The 21,514-nt window shown below is 45.2% G+C and overlaps 2 protein-coding genes across 4 annotated transcripts in view; one reads left to right on the plus strand and one right to left on the minus strand.

The window, feature by feature from the left end:
* The first annotated feature begins 2,073 nt into the window (after nucleotides 1–2,073).
* On the plus strand, nucleotides 2,074–12,143 carry LOC100644042 (excitatory amino acid transporter). 3 transcript variants are annotated; one of them, XR_007223670.1, is made up of 12 exons: nucleotides 2,074–2,468; nucleotides 2,563–3,111; nucleotides 4,813–4,938; nucleotides 5,049–5,256; nucleotides 5,927–5,969; nucleotides 6,041–6,294; nucleotides 6,362–6,595; nucleotides 8,657–8,851; nucleotides 8,940–9,074; nucleotides 9,148–9,256; nucleotides 9,333–9,604; nucleotides 10,385–12,143. XR_007223670.1 is itself a non-coding variant. In XM_012318779.3 (12 exons), coding segments are annotated over exons 1-11 (1,977 nt in total). In that variant the 5' UTR covers nucleotides 2,074–2,467; the 3' UTR covers nucleotides 9,456–9,467; nucleotides 10,385–12,143. The 3 variants fall into 3 exon arrangements, 2 of the variants coding, with proteins under 2 accessions (XP_012174169.2, XP_012174168.2); XM_012318779.3 differs by having other exon boundaries at nucleotides 9,333–9,467; XM_012318778.3 differs by having other exon boundaries at nucleotides 9,333–9,451.
* Nucleotides 11,904–21,514, minus strand: part of LOC100644155 (protein dachsous) — a 212,916-nt gene continuing 203,305 nt past the window's right edge. Inside the window, exons 15-17 of the mRNA XM_020867734.2 lie at nucleotides 18,183–18,479; nucleotides 15,721–16,177; nucleotides 11,904–15,647 (exon numbers count right to left, since the gene is read on the minus strand). Coding sequence (XP_020723393.2) covers nucleotides 13,319–15,647; nucleotides 15,721–16,177; nucleotides 18,183–18,479 — 3,083 coding nt within the window. The 3' untranslated portion in view covers nucleotides 11,904–13,318. The remainder of the gene's footprint in view (nucleotides 15,648–15,720; nucleotides 16,178–18,182; nucleotides 18,480–21,514) is intronic.

The raw sequence follows: 21,514 nt of genomic DNA on the forward strand, positions 1-21,514 counted from the left end.
CAGGATTCTCCGCTTTCCGTGACTCTGGAATCCGATCGAATCTATTCATTCAGATACACGCACGAGGGATATAGCCCAAGGAAGATTAATGATTGAGAACGCGTTCAAGTATTCGCGCCTAAATCGCCTTTGTTCTCCTAACTACCCTGTTTGTGCTCGTTAAACCGATTTGTTAGTCCGCCCGTAAACAATAGGGGACCGCGTTATGGTTACGACAATATGATGCAAATATGAAACTACAACGTCATTGTTGGTCGATTATCAAATCTGACCGCGTGTTAAATGTACGGTGTTAGATGAAATTAAATATACATGCTATACATATAAATTATTTAGATGGGGTTGCGATTCTTAAAACGTTAATCTGACATCTTGAATCGATCGAACGTATGTTTCTTCGTTGTAGGAAGCGGCCAAGATTGATAATCCATATTTCACGTAATATCCAATCAAAGCCTCATACCCTCGAGCGGTTTCCGTTAAAGCTTCATTAAGGGAGCCTTCCGACTTTCGTTCAATTTTAATCTGCTTACGAGCACACGTAGGAAGAATCGTACGTACGCGATCACTGAAACGTGACGACAATTGGATTCCAAGACTTTACTTGTTCGTTCCTTATTTTCCATACATCTCATTGGCTTGCGATACAAATTGAGTCTGTTCAACGTTCGCTCCCAGTTTCCTCTGTAACGAGATTCTTGGATCGGTAACGAATCGCAACACTGTTTTCAATATGAGACTATAGACGATATTCTTCTCGGAGGACGTCGTCGGCAGCGCGAGAAATGCAAACAGCCACGCACGAATGCGTCTCGCTGACAAAGAGGAAGACGCGGAATCGGTGGTTGTACATGTTCGGGAAACTCGATAAATAGAAGAACTTATATCGATGCTGTTCTCGACAGTAATACAGTTCCCTCCATAGATTATTTACGAGAGGGATGAGTCGGGATCCCGGCACCTTGCTATCGGAATGATCTCAAACGAGAAGTTCCTTTCCATTATTCAAGAACGGTGACCCGCTCCTTCGCAACGCAACGACCGAATTTTTCTTGGGATAATTCCACGCATTTCGAATAATCTTTGTCATATGAATACGACAGAAATGTTGATACCTATTTACCAGTAGCTCACATGTAGACATTTGATCGGGAAAAGATCAAAGAAACTTCCGTTTAGCTATAAGAATACAGATATTTCTATAATAATATTATATCCCAATGCAGTTTTACTTCTGTTAAAGCCGTCCTTTTTAACGAGGATAAAACCAAATTGGCATAAATACACGATTTCGTTCTCACGATTTAAGATCCGTCCCGAATTCATTATTGTTCAGAATACATACGAGTTCGATCGGATCAGTCCATAGCTTACGTTTCTTCGATATCAGACAAATTATCGAAATAAAGTCTAGTGCTTCCATCTCTTGCTGTTGGTAACAATCACCTGCTTCGTTACCAGTAGTAAAAGCCATTACGGTCGGACACAAGTAGATTCACTTCGTTCCCGGTCGGACACTTATCGAGTATATTCCTAATCAATACAACGTTATATCAATACAACGTATAATCAATACAACGATTAAAATGGAATTAAAGCGTTAGAAAATTTTTATGGGAAGAATATTTTTGTATTCGACTGTTATCAGCTTTTTCAGCTGCAAAGAAACATAAATCATTGAGATACTCGAACGAATATGGATATTGATTTTTCAGGACATCGAAAAATCAAGTAAGGAGCAAGCGTTGTCAAAGTAGGTTCGTTTCATAGGACGAAATGCATCTATATCTGGCAGATACTCCCCTGGAGCATCAAAGCGTCATATAGTTCGTTCGTTTAGGCCATCGAAGCTTGCGCGTCTTTATTTCGACTCTTTCGTGTTATTCCTCTTTGACTATTGTCGCTCGTAATGCACAATCCAACGACAGTTCATCGGTGTCAGATATACATACCCGTTTTCAGTCGACCGACTTAGCCACCGGAGTTCGCGCAAGCGTCTTTCGGCTGAGCCCGTGGGAACGAGTAGGGGTCGCCGGGGAAAAGGGGTATCTCGGCAAATCAATACGTATATATCCTCCAGTAACCGGTCAGTTGGGGCTCATCCTTCGTGATAAACGTATCGAAATCTAAACGACCATCAAAATTCATTCGAATACTTTATTCGCCATTTTCTTTTAATTGCCACGTTGACCGACTAATCGATCCCACTCGTTCTACCATTAAAAAGAAAAGAGTCACGCGATTCGAGTAATCTGGCGCATGCAAACCAGCAATATCAGCCCAAGGTGCAAAGTGCTAACTCTAAAAGGTAACTGACCCTGTGCAACAACGCGAACGTTCAGGCAGAATCAACCAATTGCTCCGAGAGACCGGTGACCTCGGTAGGAAGATCGATCGCAAGCTTTCCTTTCAAGAAATTTTCTCCCTATTCAATACGGCTTGGTTATCTACCAACGATCCATAAAAGAGTAAGTCCTCCGAAGCTTAGAAAACAGAGAACAACCCATCCCAGTGTTCTTTCATCCTGAAGAACTTGTGACTTTAATCCTCTCGCACGTCAAGTGAGCGCGGATAGTAACGCGAGGCCATTGGGTTGCGTTAGCGAGGGACCGATTGATTCGTCTCATCTTGACTCGAAAGAAGTCGAGTCGAATCCCTGTACCACGATCGAGCTGCCGCGCTCTCGCAAGGCCGTCAGGCTATTGGAACGTCTGGTGGGAGCGCGTGATTGCTCGTTCCGCACGGATTTCCCGAAACACCCCCAAAACGGCAACCCGTCGTCGTTGTGGTGTTGCCGGGGCCCCGCCGTTAGCCGCGAGAGATCGCGAGAAGGGAACTTGGCAGAATCGGCGGGGCGATCGCCCAGAGGATCGGCCTCCTCGTGCGCGACCGGCTCCACCACCACCACCTACGCCGCTTACTGGCGGCCTAGTGAAATGGAGGAGAAGTCCTCGGCTCGGTTCTCCGAGTACTTGTTCGCCAAGATGGATGGCCAGGACGTGTCGGCCTCTCAGGGTCCCCGTAAGGTGACCGCCGACACCAGAAAGTTCATGCGGGAAAATCTTCTTCTCATAGTTACCCTCTCCGGTGTTCTCTTCGGCGTAATACTCGGTAAGTACGGAGAAATATCAAAATCGATCGAACATTCGGTTTACTCATCTACGACGTCGAACATCCTTACGATAATATTAATTTTATACGTTGACCTGATTGATCGTGTACGTCGGCGCGACTTCTTTTCTCTCTCGAGTCAATGAATCATCGATATGTCAACTAAATGTCAATCGGTTACATATCGAGCTTGAAACTTGAGAAAACATGATTTCCTTATAGTATCTACTCAATGAGGTTGCAAAATTTCCATCGACTTTTTATTTATAGTAAATACGATGAAAGTTGTAAGGACGAGTTCCGAGCTACATCACGTACTCCGGATAATGACAGGGCCATGCCAAAAGCTCCTTACTCTTTCGTCCATTACGGGAAAGCGTGCCAAGGTCGAGTTCATCCGATACGAGCCGATTTTACTTTTTCTGCCGATCGATAGCACTCGTAGATAGAAACCCATCTCTGTTCCTTCATTTCTTCCATCCTTTTCTATCTCCATCCTTTTCTCCGTTAGAATTAAAACGAAATGCGAGTTTTCTGTTGCGTCACGTGCGCGAACGCCATACACGTGTTAATAAATGATTATGCGCGCTACTTAACGATCGGGTCTTCGTAATCGTTGAAACTATATCTGTCAATGATGTACCCTCGCGAGTCGAATTGCTTGCTGTAAATTAAAATTGACAACGAGAAGGCATATAGACTGGATACGTTTCGCGCGCCATTAACCGAGACGATCCACGTTAAAATTAACTTTTGTTACATAAAACGCTAACCTGTTATCCTGTTAAAAGGTGACAATCATCGACGAAAGGTTTCCGTCAAAAGTCTCATCTATTTAACCAACTTATCACCTAGAAACAGAAAGAACAACCATGAACACGAACGTACCAACCTTTCTTTAGAATTACGTTGAAAACGACTCTCTTTAAAATGACTCGATGACCGTCGATGTATTTTCATTTACGCTTCGTCATTCTTTTCGACGATTTAATCGCCACAATGTACATCTGTAGCGACGTTAGCGAATTCGAATTTGGAAATACGCTTTTCTAATCATTCGCAATTACATTAAATGGCACGCCCAATTTCTCGCGTCTCCTTTTACATTCGCGTTACTACTCGTCGATAAAGCAATTTTTTCTACAACTCGCTCGCGTTTATAGACAATCGACAATCAATTACTGGCATTAAAACATAGAGATGTAAAAATATGTATCACTGTGTAAGTGGATGCGTTATAGAAATAGAAAGAGATCTCTGTATAGAAATATCTTCTGTCCTTGTCTAATCAGGCATGCACACTGTGGCTGGTCGTTGATCGGTGTTACATTTACATATTTAATATACGAATCTGCATGCATTATTAGACAAGGACACAAGTAGCCTCTTTTGCAGCGTTCTCTTGCTATTCCCATGTCGCCTTCTCAGCTCGCTCACACGCTTTATTTTTATATCTTTACGCATTAAAATATTATTATTTTTAAAAAAATTAATTATCGCAAAGGTCATATCTAGTAAATTTAAAGCGATGTTATCGTCCGTACATAGTCTCATGTATTATACAGATATAACTTTTTACTGGTAAAATTTCAGAAACCGAACTTGTTTTCATTCTGCTGCGCCACTTCATCACATTCACCTTGAATAGACTTAAGCCTTCTAGAAGCAGCTGTCATAGCAGTAATCTCGTTATTTTTTCAGGGTTCGGTTTACGACCCTTGAGCCTCGGCGATGACGCAGTTATGCTAATCAGTTATCCTGGAGAGCTGTTCATGAGGTTGTTAAAGTTAATGATCTTGCCACTAGTGATTGCCAGTCTCATATCAGGTAACTACATGTTACTCGATGCGTTATGAGAAGAGCTAAGCTAATAAAAACTATATTAAAAACTGATTATGCCGAAGCAACGCTAATCGTGTAACGTCTACAACTTACAGGCTCAGCAAGTTTGAACGCAAGAATGAACGGAATGATCGCCGTCAGAACTTTGGTGTACTTTATACTCACGTCGTTATTGAACGCTGTCCTTGGTGTCGTCCTGGTTCTGCTCATTCATCCGGGTAATCCTGGAATTAGAAAATCGATGGCGACCTCGCACAGCGGGAGAGCCGTTAACATCTTGGACAGCCTTCTCGATTTGGGAAGGTAGATAGTATTCCTATCTTCTTCGTTTATAAAATAGTGTTAGTCGTTAGATATCGATCATACTTGTTATTTTTGTACTTCTGCGTCGACACGTACGCCAACACTGTCCCGGAATTTTCCTACGATAAAAGTAGAGTCCTTTACCTCGTCGCCGGAGCAACGCTTGACTCGTTCCACTGTACTCTCCGATGACAGGGGTATGGCGGTAACTTTCATCGCATGCCTTGCGTGCTATTGGATTATTCTCATTGATTCCATTGCTTGTCCGGTATAATAAAGCCAAACCACGACGATAGCGTTGTCCGGATTAAACACGGTTATCGACAATCGACTTATCGATTCGCCGAGTAAAAACCCTTTCTCCATTTTGGCTATTTACACATTATGATAAATTATTGGAACTACATAAGCGTTCCAGCGGGAATTAAGGTCGTGTAATTTCACGACCGGTGAACTTTTCCAACAATTGGGAACGATATCAACCATGACGGGATTAAAATTATCGATCGCACGTACTTTATTTATATGTGCTAAAGAAATCCGTTCAAAGCATAGTTCAAAGCATTTGCGGTGCATGCTATCGGCTAACGAAATTATAGCGCATATCGTCGATAAACGCAGCTATCGATTAACTAGTTATGAAAATTGCGCCGCATTTCGCGTGTTACAGGAATATGTTTCCGGATAATATTTTCCAAGCAGCGTTTCAGCAGGTACGCATTTTCACCATTAATAATCGCATCTATACGTATATTCTATTCTTTACACGAAATCTTTCCGGCAGGCTCACACCGTATACGTTCCAAAAACGATGCCCTTTCAAAATCTAACCGACTCGATATCTTCAGACGTTCTCGGGGACGATGAATTGATGAGAGTGACGCAATACAGAAGCGGCACGAACACGTTGGGCATAGTATTCTTCTGCCTGGTGTTCGGCACGTTCTTAGGTACTCTCGGCGAGAAAGGCCAAATCGTAATCGACTTTTTCAAAGCTGTGTTCGAGGTTATCATGCGAATGGTGTCGACTGTAATGTGGTACGTATGAAGATGCGTATTCGATGGAAGGATAAGAAGCTTAAACATGAAAATCGTTTCCTCGTAGGATGACACCGGTAGGCATCACCTCGGTAATAGCCGGCAAAATACTCGGTGTCGCCGATCTGGCATTGGTGATGTCGCAGCTCGCCTGGTTCATCGTTACGATCGTGATCGGTGTGTTTTTCTATCAGTTGGTGATCATGCAGCTGATCTATTTGGCCTTCGTGAGAAAGAACCCCTTTAAATTCTACACCGGCCTCGCCCAGGGTACTCTCACCGCATTCGCCATGTCATCAACGTGAGTCGTCGATCTTCGAACTCAGCCCGACCTTCAGAGTACCCATATCGCCTACCTCACATGGCCTCGGTCGTCATCGTCATTTAGTTTTTGATTCTTTTACCCGGTTCATTCGCGATTCATTACCATCGGGTCTCTTGCCAATCGAATTCGTCGTGCCTTTTATTTTTATTTTACATCGTGTCGATTACGTTCGTCGATCGTTCGAGGAAACTGCAAGGCGATCAAGACTCGAAATAACAGGTCGACGCATGCGTTTGAATCGATTGATAGAGACAATATGTTTCAGCCAGCCGAGAGGAGGCATTGCGAGGCCTTAGTCCTGTACACCTTCCCAGATTGATACTTTCCCAGCAGCGTTTCACAACGTTAGAACACAGTTACGATTCGCTTCGAAGACGTTGTCGAACGCTATCGAATCCTACTTTCCGTCATTCATTCGATTCCTCTTTGAACCATTTATGTTTCTTTAACGTTTCCGCGCTGTTCGCGGGGAAACTCCTCATGACCAATAAGAAAGAGAGAGAGAGAGAGAGAAAGGGAGAGAGGTATGCAGTTCTGGGTGGCACTTAGGATGCAGATACTCCCGGTTAGTAGTAATTATCGACGAACTTTCGGTGAAATTTTGATGTTTAAACGCATCTCCGACCGAAATGATAAGCATATCACCGAAACAATCGAATGTATTACCGAAATTTCGATGACATTGATGACATGAAATATGCAACAGAGAGTAGACTAACGAAGAAGGATAAAATCATAAACAAAAACTGTGTAAGTGCACGGAAATATTCTGGTTATGTCCGTGTGTATTTAGCCGGAAATCAGCTGACTCCGTGTCACCTGGACTGATTCTTGGCGTGGAAGACTTAAGGGGCTTCCATTATCCGAATCTTCTGTCCCTCGTATGAGGAAGGATAGAGGAAGACGAGACCGCCAAAACAGGCTTCGTGCCACATATGATATTTATTTAAGTATTTTCCAAGAAACTTTTCCAAGAGGAAAGCTGAAAAAAATATTGGTTGCTCGTGTCGAGCCCGCTCTTCCAGGTTTGCCGGCGCCGTCCATCACTGGCCAGAACACCCGAACTACGATCATTCTCTATTTCTTTAACTGTTCATTATTGCGGATCACGCGAAGCAACGATCATTTTTTCAGTTTGTCCATCAGCATTCGTCAAGTAACCAAAATTCACACGATCCGACCCCTGTTCTCCTTTCTTTTACCCATTTTCCTTCTTCAGACGTTTATTCCCCGCTCGTTCCTTTCGATGCATCGTGGGACAGAGAAGCATTCGTACATCGTGTGTAACGGTTGCAATGATTTTTAACGTACTTCGAACCTTTTCCGTCCCATCATTGCGGCGCTCAAGATCGTAAACGCCCTGCAACGGCAATATCTAATTCAACTTGTTTTCTATGTGGATTAACTTTTTCCAGAAGAGAGCGTACACAACTGTGCGTACACTGTGCGACTGAGAGAAACAGCTCTTAGTGTATCTGAACAGAGACTGTATGAATATCATGATGATGTATTAGAACACGCGCTGCACGCGGCCTTTTGCAGGTGGTTCAGAGACCGAGGGTGGCCTTGGTAAGTAATCGATGGCCGCAACATGAAGGTACATGCGATTGTCTGTTACAGGAGTTAGCCTGATTTCGAGACACGATGGAAGAATCATCACTGTTCCGTTCGACGTCGACATTAACCCTGGTTGATTTTCAGTTCGTCTTACGGTCATTCTGGTTATTAGTCTCTCGAAACCTTTCTGTCCATGCCACTTGTACCACCGAACGCTCTATCAATCGACCTTGACGCGTACCTTTTCATCGAATTTCTTATTCGCTTCGTACAATTCGTGCTTTATCCATTTCGTTGCATTATTCGCCGCTCGAAAGCGTACTATGTCGAGGAAGTTATGTTAGAATTTACGAATTACGATCACACTACGCCAGAATGACCCTTCGTCCATGGACATCAGCTACGCAGCACGGAGAAATGATCTTTCTTTATCACTCGACATCTGCTTTGCCCGATCTTTTCTAACGCAGTTTTGTACAGGGCTGCTGCACTTCCGGTCACTTTTCGCCTGATGACGGATAAGCTTCGAGTCGATCCTAGAGTCACCAGATTCGTTCTGCCGATCGGCTGCAACATTAACATGGACGGGACAGCGCTGTTCGTCGCCGTAGCTAGTATCTTCATCGCGCAGATGCATGGCATGGTTTTGGGCTTCGGCGAAATTATAACGGTCATGTAAGTTTTTCTTTATTCAGTTCGTTGCTCGAACTCGTTACTTACAACGATCCCCATTTACATCGATATGGCATCGTTCTTCTTTAAGTTTAACCTCTACCGCTGCGTCCGTGTCATCGGCGTCAGTTCCAAGCGCCGCCTTGGTTCTCCTTCTAGTTGTCCTAAGCGCCATCGATGCTCCCGTTTACAATGTCTCTCTTTTATTCACCATCGATTGGTTCGTGTAAGTAACACAGCATTTTTCTTTCGATAACAAGCAATAAGTACGTAAGTTCACTAACAATTTCTACATCCAGGGATCGCATTCGGACCACGAACAACATGCTGGGAGATTGTTACGCCGCTGCTGTGGTCGAGCAATTGTCGAAGAAGGAGCTGATGGCGTTGGATGCAGCAGTTTATCAAGTACGATCGTCGTGAGACCACGCGAACGCTATTTCGGGTGAAACGAAACAAAATTAACTCGTGATATTTCTTTTAGTCGGAGACCGTTCTGCCAACGACTATCGCAAACGGATGCATTTCTGCCAACAGGGTATCCGATCCTGACACCATCGTCGTCGAAATGCAAGACGACACGAGGATAGCCGGCGTCGCCAAGTAAACAAGCTTGTTGGTAGGGCTAGGCTATCACTTTGTAAGATTGCAACGATCGCGTGCATTTTCGTTACATCCTTTATTCTGCTTTGCTACCGCAAAATCTCATGCAAATCGTTGATATTTACAAATGATTCACGGCAGGCTTTCCTCATGGTACGTACGTCTTTCCATTTTCATATTTTCTTCGATTGCTATCAAATTTTCATCGACTCACCGTCAATAGAAGATACAAGCGAAAATCAATGAATCGCGTTAGTCGTATCGATCATCATCCGAATAACAGTAAGGAGGAAGCATAATCATGTCCGCCCATAATGTGCTTTCATGAATCGTACGCGACCCGACTCTTTTTATAACTCATTCGTAATTATTAAGCGTAACCTTCGCTATGAAAATCGAGCCGCTTTGACCTAGAAGCCGTAGATCATTGTACTCACATAGCGTCTTATAAATAAGCAATCAATCGCAAATGTAGCGTGCCGTGGAGTGATTCATGCGAAAAACAGAGTGAACTTTTGCACAGACGTTAGTCGAATTATTGCGAAAACAACCTTGAGAGTACACAGTGTGGCGTAATAAATGCAGCGTGGCATTGGGGAAAAGCAAATGTGAAACAGCGAAGAAAATTGCGTGAGTCGAGAATAATTCAGGCTATGCTTTCCCCTTGAGATTTCTACATAACGTTTTGGAAATAACAACCAATGTCGATGGATTTGGACTTGGATTTAAACTTCTCGGAATAAACGAATCAATTTATGAAATATCTATTCATCATCGAACGTCGATCATGATTCATCGTCAACAGCTTTGACTGCATTCTTCCATGCGATCGTCATCCTCGATACATGCTAACGTTCCATCGTGCTTGTTAAAGTGCCGCTTCGAATTTCTATCAACACAGGGACATTCTTCAATTTTGTCCTTTCGTTTCAGCATCAGCGTATTGCAGATACCAAGGAGCGTGACGGAAGAGACAGTTTGACCTGCGCTAACGTTCCAAAAGTTAGTTTAGCTAGCTGCGTACATATAAAATACCATCGAGTGTGATGCGTTCAACTGGGATCAAAAAACAGTACACTGGCTACACGAATGTTATCCTTTTATCGCATCTGTTTTCTACTATTACAGAATGTGTTCGAAGGAATTACGCGATTGCAACCATAACAGATATCAAACATAAAGTCAATACGAAAGAGTGCGTTACATGATTCGCCAGTCGTTTAGTGCTATGATCGCATAGCAATAACGATAACGAAACTATTTCTAAGCTTTTGTAGTGGCTTCTTCGAGCAAGCTGAAAATCGCCAGATCACCGATTTGATTGCACTCCGGAGTATTAACGATCGCGTGAACAGCGTCGGATGTGGTGCCTTATTTTAACGGCGGCGTATAAATGGTCGCCCGAAAGTAGCAAAAGCGCTTTTCATTTGCCAAGCGTAGGGCAGCGTTAACTCATTGCCTGGTAAATATATCCCGTGACCGATCATTGTACTGCCACAAAATCTTTTGTACAGTGTGAATTGTGCGAATCGATAAAACAATTTTACGAAACGTTTAACTAATCGAGAACCTTTCTTCGTTATCAGACAATGAGTGAAACCTTGCATGGTGCCACGATGACTTTGTGACGCTTGATCGATGTTCCCTTCTACATCGGATCTTGATCGATTCTTGACAATTACGTGGAAGAATATCGAAACGTTGGTAAAGAGTTTTATGCAACATTTTGTGTAGCGCTAGAATCGTTGTGATATGAATCGATTAGCACGAGTCACGATAGTAATTACTTACAAACGTATCATACCATCGGTTAACGTTTGATAGATAGAACGTCGTTAAACACTACCAATACGTAGACGAAACATTTCGAAAGAAAACGTAGGTTCCTTTAGCATTTATCCTACCGAATTTCATATTTGGACCATCGACAAACGTAGATCGGTGTATAGAAATCTTTACCGAAGATAGATCGACGATCTTAGAACCGAAGACATTTTTGTCCGAGATATTTGTCGACAAGTACCGAATCTGCGATTCTGCCTCTGTTTTCGATTAAACCATAGGCCAATTTCTATCTCGAGTTACAGTTGCCGACTTTGTAACACATCCAAGAAGATGATTAAAAGGGAAAAAAAAACCAGAAAAAAGAAAAAGAAAAGATGACATAGCGCTCGTCAACGAGCAGTTTCAAGACTGGACATGCCATTTGAATTACAATGTATTTATATCGTTATAGGAGAATTCTGCAAAGGATTCGCTAATTTTAGGCACTAGAAACGTAGGTCGATACGTGTTCTCTCGTAGAGACTGTTTAATGTACAAATTAACTGGATAAATAGTGCTTCGTAGCGAGTTCTTCGTCGCTTGAAAAATATACACGGATTCGTCGAGAAACTTGGAATAATTTTCGCAGCTTTATCGCCGTTTTCGTTTAACAATTTTGCTTTTCAGGTTTCCCGGTTGTCGAATTTGCGTCGAATCGTTTACCTTCGAGTTTTGCCGTAGCCCAACCGTTTGCATAACATTGATTTTATTTTCCGTTCAAATTGCGTATACGAAAGCGCGCTTTGTTCGTAGTCTTATAATCTGAAAGAGCGAATAGAGAAATAATTTATCAAAATACTTCAAAGACTACATGTGAATATACTTGTAAGGCTCAACGTGTTGTATTACAAGACGCAGATTTATACAAGTCTTTCGTGTTCTTTTTTTTTTCAAATATATTCCTTGCCTGTCTCCTTCAAATATCCACAATGAGATATATAGGGTTTACGAACAAAAATCTGATAGATTCCTAAAAAATTCATTTATTTAAAATTCACCGTCAAGTGAATCCTGGGCTCACAGAAGAGTCTTTGTACAAAGAGTTGTCTTTTTTTATACAAAATATGACATACCTATTTCCTAATATTTTTATGTATATATATACCTGGCTGAGAAAAACGTCGTCGTCTTCCGTTACATCGAAATTCCAATTGGAAGACCAGCACAAAGTAGAAATGAAACGGGGCATAAAAGGGTATCTCCGGAGTTGCGCGAGCACGAATATCGGATCGATCAGTTCGCTCGTGTCGACGCATTTTTAACCCGTTGATATCGCCATGCTCGAGGAAACGTTCGTTCGAGCGATCGACCGATTCGTCTCGGTCTCTAACGAAATTAAGGTGACTGTACAGCCGCGCGTTTCAACGGGCATGGCACGAAGACACGGACTTCGAATCGAGACTATCGAGGCTATCGAGTCTATCTTTTGATTATAAGGCGTAATGGGCGTAATTTTTTCTTGTCTTTTCGTATGAGTATTATTTACACGATTACTTAACGATTACGCGGCCCATTTCGGACTCTTCTATGTACAAACAAACGAGTATTATTTTAACTATCGATCGACCGACGATCGAAACGGCAAGTAACAGTCGTATATCTGTGCTTAAAAAAATATCGCGCAATCGCCTCTTTTCCGCAGGTCATACGTTCTATACGTTAGGATCGTTGCGCGAGTACGAGAATACGGGATTATCTACAAACGTTCGTTTCGATTCTACAACTAGACGCGTAAAAGAGGCGTTCGTGTCTATCACGGCGGAAATAAAAAAAATGTGCACTTTGGCACCTTCGAGAATCTCGTCGAAGGTCAGTCAACTTAAAGTCTCTATTTTATACACACTGCGCTCATACTGCAATCACACGAAATCGGGTATACGCTAACGACGCTTTCAACGCGATAAATTTCCGATTAAAACATTCTCTAAAATATAGCTCGCAACTTTCGAATCGACGCTATCGAATATACGCGATACCGGATCCAAGATATAACGGGACTAATACTAATATCTGACGCAACGCGACTATGATTTCGATATACCGTTAGATCCTTAATTCAGCGTCGGTAACTGGAATACCTCTATTGGCACTTTGACCGGACCTTTGAGTGGCAGGTGGCACCAAAGGACTGATACTAGGACTTCTGGTGGCGAGAGGAGATAAGGACGGAGAGAAACTCGGGCTAAGGGCCGCCGATGGGAAAGTGGAAGCATCGTGGCTAATCGGAGATCTTGGAAGAATGCCCCTGGCTAACGCGGGAGCCGCCAACGACCTAGGAGCAACGGAAGTGAGCAATGGCGGTGGCGGAGCTTTATGTACAGACTTGGTCTTGCCGCTGCTTCCTGAATTTCCGCTTTGAACGCTAGCAGCGTCGTCTTTCAGCCTGGCAATTTCGCTGAACACGTGAGCAAGTGGTTGATAATGCGGACCCCAATCCAGCAGATAGTCCCAATTATACGATCCAGTCAGTTCCTCCTCGCTATGAACGATGGAACTTAGGGATCCGTTCATCGATGGACCTCCAGGAACTTCTAAACCCGACATCGGTCTTCCAGGTTCCCCGATTTTCCCATAAATCAAGGTGGCGATATCCGCTTCGGTGGCGGCCTCGTCCTCGAACAAGTGTAAGCTATCGAGAGGCAGCGCTTCAGGCGGTCTTCTCGGAGTACCAGCCGGAGGGTCGACGATGCCTAACCTGGCTAAATATTCCTGAGTATTGTGAACCGAGAGATCACTAGCCGAGTCTCCAGTCTGTTGGCCTTCGTTGATCATTCGAATCTCTTCGTCTTCTCCGTCGTCCTCGGCCGAGCCTCTGCCAGACGAGCCGGACTGATCGCTGCCGGACAATTCCGAAGTCGCCTGTTGCTGCCCGGATTGACCAGAGGTACCATACGGTGGTATCTCATCGTACTTGGGGGGTGCAAATTGACAGGAAGCAGCGCCGCTTCCACCATTGCCGTTCCCAGAGCCTCCGTTTCCTCCTCCACCCACCCCGGCAACGCTTCTAATCGGTATAGTATCGAAGGCGCTCGGATCCACGTAGCTGTTGGACGCAGTGGCATTGCTCTCCCCGTTTAAACTCGGTTTCGTGCCCGGTTTCTTATGCCTTCGATTTCGAAGATGAAGATAGAGGAAAATAGCACCAAAGGCGACGACCAACAGAAGCAAGGCGATTAATAAACCTAACGCCCAATCGGCTAGACCCCCGGTAGCTGCGACTGCCATGTTAGACCCAACATCGTTCGGGGTAGCCAAAGCTGTAGCGCCTCTAGCTTCGTTCACGTCGCTATCATCCGTCAAAGTGATTTCTACCACCGTCATGTTCGACAAAGAGCCCTGTCTACCGGAACTGGCACTGACCACTAACCTCGACGATTCCTCCACGTCCATATCAATGTGCACCAGCTTCTGCTTCACGATCAACGCGCCTGTGGTGCGATTCAATTTGAAATAAGGATGTTGCGAGGTCAGTTGATAAACGACTCGTCCGTCGGGACCTTTGTCTCGATCTGTTGCTGTTACATGACCGATCACCGTTCCAGGGATCACCTGAGCTCCGTTTCTAATACCGAATCTGTACATTCTTTCTGTGAATTGCGGGTAAAATTCATCTCTGGATTCGATCTCCACTCGGACTCTGACGGCTGCCGTTCGGCCACCTGTATCGGTTGCTCGTAGAGTGAACGCGTATCTGTTTCGCAGCTCATAATCGAAGACAGCGCGCGTCGTCACCGTGCCGGATTTTCCATCTACAGCGAACAATTTCCAGCTATCGTCGATATCGGAAAATCCGGTTGCCGCGGCAGATACGATGGAATAGTTCAAAGATCCAAATATACCGCGATCCAAGTCCGATGCTCGCGCGGAAAACACGATGGTCCCGATCGGTTCGTTCTCTCCGACGAATTCCAGATATTCAGAGACTGGGAACTTGGGTGAATTGTCGTTCACGTCTTCCAGGTGAATACGAAGCCTCGTCAAAGCGCACAAAGGAGAAACTGGATCGCTGTCGCACGCCATGACCACTAGATTGTGAATGTCTGGTTCGAGATCGCAGTCCAAGGTTGCGTTTACTTGAACAGCGCCGGTGGTTTTGTCCACGCGAAACAGGCCACCGTCGTTACCGGAAGTAATTTCGTACACTAAATTCGCAGCCACGCTGCCAGCCAGATCGTCGTCCTTGGCGCGCAACATGGCCACCGTGGTACCGCGTGCTGCGTTCTCTTTGATCGATACTTGATGAAGATCCTCCAAGAAACGAGGGTAATTATCGTTCACATCTTCCACCGTAATGATTACCGTAACAGGTTCGTCTCCTACCAGCGACCCGGTTGTCATGTTCTCGTTCTTGGAGCCTAGTCGTAAAACGTATCTGAAAAATGCATAACCCTCGTTAGTGCCAAATTGGAATTCCTACGAAAACGTTAAAAATCGATCGTCCTTACTTGTCTTTCGTTTCTCTGTCGAGCGTCCTGGAGAGAATCAATTTGCCTCTGGATATTTCGAACGTTCCGCTGTTATCGCCGGCCACGATGGCGCCGTCCAAAAGGTCCACGTCGGACAATCTCATCAAAGTGGTGCCCTTCAACGTATTTTCTTTCGCAGTGACCTTGTACTCTTTGCCGGGCAAGGTGCTCTTCAAGCTGCTCAATCGCACGACGACGGAACATATGGACGAGGCCGGTGGCTTACCGTAATCTTCCGCTACGATGGCCAACTCCACCTCTTTGGGCAAAGGTCTTGGTATCGCGGTACGATTAACCGTCAGAACGCCGGTTGCAGGATGCACTGAGAAACCTTTGGTAGCTTTCAGCAGATAATATCGTACTCGACTGTTGTCCTCTGTAAGGTCGTCGTCGGTCGCGTTTACCGTCAGAATTTCTTGCAAGTCCCCTCGTCCTTCTGCAACGACAAAAAAAGAACGACGAAAGTGAGAAAGAGAGAAGAACTATCGACCGTAGGCAACCGTACAAAGTTTCCCTATATCGAGAGTACGATAAAGCGGAATGTAGATGAAAAGAGCTAAGTATTTGCACCGACGTATTGGGAATCGATCGTCGGTCGCTTCGGGAGAGTATACTTGAAAAAGCGTGCGGGACAAAGATCGAGGGATCATGGGCGCGAGGTCAAGTACCCTCTCCACCTCTTTTTGTTGGAGGTACCACGTCCTCGAGCAGCACCACCGCCACCACCAACTAAGTTCTTTCTTTTCTTGGTAAAGGAGGAGGATAAGCCGTCCTGACATCGGGCTGAACGGAAGTATGAAATAATAACCAGTTATATAAATCGCTTGGGCGAGCCGTGGGGCCAGCAGGATGAGCAGCTCCGCAGCTACAAAAATCATTTCGATGCGTTTCAAATCGTCGGATAACTCGGCATTAATGTGCCAAGTTGCGACCTAAAGCGAAAAAGGAAGACAAAGAAGAAAGCTGGAATGAAACAGGAGAGAGAAAGAAAGGCGGAGAGGAGGGGAGGCTGAAATAAAACTTGGTGAACGCGCACCCCCTTGGGGATGTCCGAGGTGAGGAGGTAGGACGACCTCGGAGGAAAGGGAATTTGAACCGAGAAGTGACAGGTACTCTATAATTATTGCGAGACGCGTATGACCGTGGAGTATGCGTGTTCGCATCACGATTTGCAGTGGGACGAATTCTTATTACTGGCCGAGCTTCATTAATCCCACCTTCTTTTCGGAATATATCCTGCCTTCCCCGGACAGTTTAATACGATTTTGATAATCGCCAGATTAACCCGTCTTCCTCGTTCCTTTATCACGATATAAATGATCTGCGCACGATTCCTCCCTAGTGAGAGATCGGAAAGAGTGTCAGCGAGAAAATTAAACCTTGCTCGCCTATTCTCTGGAAATCCCGCGACAAAATAGCCCTACTAGAAGCGGCGTCATCGATCAATCGCGGAGAAGAGTATTTTTTAAAGCGTCGCTCTTGACTTTCCCACTCTATTTACGAATCTACGCGGCGAAGCCCGAGAGAAGACGAAAAGAAAGATGCAAATTCGCGAGGCAGTCACCATCGGAGCTCCCCCCCTTTCAACTCTTTCCACGTCCACCTCCTGCCAATCCAGCCTCCCCTGTCACCCCTCTGCCGCCCACCCAAATGCACCATTAGGCGCGGGCCTATGTATTTTTAATAAGTTTCGAGAGTCTTCGAAGCCGGCGATCTCGGCCGGCGGTTGCAACGAAGGCGGCTTTTCGGCTGCCTCGCAAACGGTGTCCTCGCGTTTATTTATGTGCGAGGCGTTCGCAATTCTCCTCGTCTCCCTTCTGCTTCCTCTCCATCTCCCTTCCCCTCCCCCCTTCGTCCCTTCTCCGTGCCGTCTTTGCCATTCCTTTTCACCCGACCCCCTTTCTCCCTCTCTATTCTCTGCTCGCTGTGTGCTCCCTTCGGCGTTCGAGTAGCTAGCTTTTCATCGATCCTCTCCTTCATCCTTCCATTCTCCTTTCCTTTTCGTCGTTTTCGATGCTCGTCCCCCCTCGTCCGGCTTCTTCCGTTCTCTTCGCATCTCTTTTCCGCGCTTTATCTTGGCGCGGTGTCAATTCGAGTTTGGAACACGGGCAACAAGACAACGTGTGTCTACTAAAAACCAGTTTTTAAACTCACGTTTATTTCGCGCCGAGAGACTTGCCTCGGGCCGTCGTCGTCCCCCTCGACGTCTTTCTCTCCCTTTCCCTCGTTTCTTCGGGCCTCTTTCGCCGCGATTCCTTCGACGGAATATCGACCGAATAGATTGCAACTCGTAGCTATGTACAGTTCACTGCGATCTCTTCTCTTTCAACGTTCACACGAGTCTACTACCTTCGCTTCACAGGAAACTCTCCGATCAGGTTGGTACGGTATGTGGCAAACGATTCGCGGATTCGAAGAAAACGGCCACGAAAATTACTTACCAGGCAGCGTGGCGATGTAAGCGGATTGCTGGAACCGTGGAGCGTTGTCGTTGAGATCCGTGACACGAACTATCAAGTCCGTGGTCGCCTCGTGAACACCGTCGCTGGCGATAACTTGCAAGCTGTATTCCGACCGTGTTTCGGCATCCAAACGTCTTCGGAGAACGACTTTGCCTCCGTATCTATCGATACTGAAAGGACCTGGGCTGGTCACGTTACCAAATCGATAGGTCAGAGCCGGGGAGCTGTCCACGTCGTTCGCCGTGATGGTGGTTAAGACGGTGCCAACAGCGGTACCTAACGCAAAACATATCGCAAATGAAATTCAACTCGTTAGAATTTTACTGGAATCGGGAGGAAAACAGCGTTAAGTTCGTCGAGCGATACAGAACGTTCGCTCCTGATGAACCATTTAACTGGAACATCGAATGGCAGCCAGTTCATCGTGGTACAATGCCAGACTCCGTTGTTACTGATGAATGGCGTCGTTATACGGGCCAACCCGCTTCCCTTGATCTTTTTATTTTCGGCCAGAAGCCACTTTGTCACCGCCAGACGATCATGTGCGATACGTATACAGAGTATTATATATATATATATAGAGCGCTGTTGCAATCTCGGCCGAGTCAGACCGAGCTCTTCCGCGAAGTTAAAGACAGTTCGAGGGAGTCGCGTTTAAAATGCATTGAATCCTTACTTATCGGCTCTCTCTATCTCGCTGGTGCTAAGAAGAACGCTCGGCGAAGATTCGGTCTGCGGATCGTAGGCGATAATCTGCAGTTTGCCGTGAGCAAATTGTGAGAGAGCTATCTACGAGCGGCCACTGGATATTAGAAATCGGCCCTCCAAACAAAAGTATCGTCGTTACTGTGAGGAACGATAACGTTTAAAATAGAATTTCGCGAAACGATAGAGAGTGGACAGAGATGAAGGACGAGCAGAGCGATACACGCGCCGATAAAGGAATTATTTTGCGATGAAGTGACACGTCCGAATGACTCGGAGACTAGTTGGCACGCGGCAGCGTTCGCTCGTAAATTTCACGGGTGATCGTTAAAGTCGTGTAAATCGGTTTCGAGAGCGGCCACGACCCTGAATGAACGCGTGGCTCGTACTGCACGAGCTCTGCGCCACGCCATGCCGGTAGTGTTCCTGGACCACGCCGCTTGTCATGCCACGAAAGTCGAAACAAAGATCTCTCTTTGCGGTGGACGTTCTCGTCCGCGTTTCCGTTTCACTCTTCAAGCCCGCGATATTCCAAGAAACAGGCTGAGAGAGCAGGCAACCAGCACGTGGTAAAACTCGTTGCTCGCGAAATATATAAATTCACATCGGGTACTACTCGATCTCCGTAAGTTATATCGCGGTAATTCTGATTACCGGAGGTCCTCGGTATTCGCGGATTGGCTGCGTAAATACGAATACGATGTCGGCGATGTGCTCCTTGTACGGAAAATGCGCTCGTCGGTGGTCTACCATTGTTTCGATTTCTCGTGTCAGTGCCACTTTCGGAACCGATACGATCGATGCTGTCGATTAAATCCTCCTTTGGATACACGTGTACGTGTGCAGCCGCGTACGTGTTCCCATCTAGCGGATGCGAAGGAAGGCCCTTCAGGAACAAAGGCGTGGGCTATCAAACATCGGCGAACCGCACCTCTCGTTTTAGGCCGAACGATAATTACATACGCCACGTTCACCGGGATAATTAAAAACAATTATCATGCGCTTCGCTAAAATATGAACAGACCCGACTACGAGATCGCTTTTTATTAGCGCGCCGTTCAATGAAGTAATCGTGTGCTCGATTTCATCGATTACTTTGTGCCACGACCAAATTTTTCGCAATCGATCGCATCGCGACGGGCGTAAAGACCTTCATCGAGGCCTCCCACGTCATTGTCGAAGTGATACGTAGTGAAATCTTTGAGGTAATAATAAGCACGTAAAAAGGCTGCTACGTTTCTGCATATTTAACGCGTTACGCGATTGCGCTATTTAAATTCTATCGAATGCTGCATCCTCAATAGGCCTGCTATGTAGTAGTCTGGTTTACAGCGCGTTCAAGTTTTACGATGATACAAAGTAGATAGCGATCTCACGTTATTCCGTTCGCGTGAGAGCGCACGTTGTTTTGCGTTGAACCTTAAAAATATACAGTAAAAACCAAAAGAAAGACCGATAAGACGAGAAAAAACAACGAACAACCAAAAAGAATACAACAAAAACGTGGACGAAAGAAGAAAAGAAGAACAGCAGCAGTAGAAGGGGAAGTACTCGCATATACTAAGAGCGGAAGGATGAGAGGCACAAGAGAACGAAGTGAAGAATACGAAGCGCATTTAAATCCTGTCGTCCGAAGACCACAGAAAGCGCAGAGAAAAAGATATCGTATTGGACTATTAGAAAATTACTCCATGTGTAGCTTTGATCAATTATTTTTACGTATCGCCTGTTCATCTATTTTTTACGATCTATCGCCTTCTTTCATGCCATGTTCTTTAACATTTTCATCGTTTTACTCCAGCGAAAATGTAGGTCTGCTCGAAAGGGTAGCAGCGCGAAGCCTAGCGTTTACGCGTTAAACTGGAGGCCACTTTCGCTCGGTGCTATTCCATTGAATCGTATCTGTCAATGAGGAGCAATATGAAACGAATGTGAAGGACAAACAGCGTGGAACAGGAAGAACGAAGACCGCGAATTATTGAAACGGGCGTTCGCAGCCTCGCCTAAGTTATGCAGATTGTTCGGAACAGTTGGACTTTAATGCCGGCATAAATCCTTTCCCACTTAACTTTATACTTTGAGAGTAGTATGCACTCCTACCTCTGGTATTCGTGTCCCTTTCTTTTTTCCATTACTTACTTACTTTTCCCTTTTCTTCGATCCCATCTCCTTTTCTCTTTCGTGCACTTGCGTTCTCGAGCGTTTCACCTCTCACAAAATACACTCGGCTTTGCCACGCGGAAACATCTCTTTCTACTTTCGACCAAACGATCTTTCAACAAAGTCGTTTAGAATTCGAGCGAATCGATGCTAACGGATTCCGCGTAAAATAGGATAGTAAACGAATATGAAAATTCGATCGTTCTTTTCGAAGAGCGTCTCGTTTATTCCAATCTATTAGACGATTATGATAAAAAAACAAGATCGAGTTATTGAGCGCCATGTTGGTCGTGAAGGAGCTAATTACCGGCCGCACAACGCATCGAAATTAAGGAGGTGTATGCGTATTCGTGTTTGACCGTAATTTGTTCGCGTACGATCGCGACCAGATGAGACAAATAATCGGTGATTAACCTTCGCCTCGACCGTACGCTGAGAAGAATAAA

The sequence above is a fragment of the Bombus terrestris genome, chromosome 4 (assembly GCF_910591885.1).
Source record: "Bombus terrestris chromosome 4, iyBomTerr1.2, whole genome shotgun sequence".
Taxonomy (NCBI): Eukaryota; Metazoa; Arthropoda; class Insecta; order Hymenoptera; family Apidae; genus Bombus; species Bombus terrestris.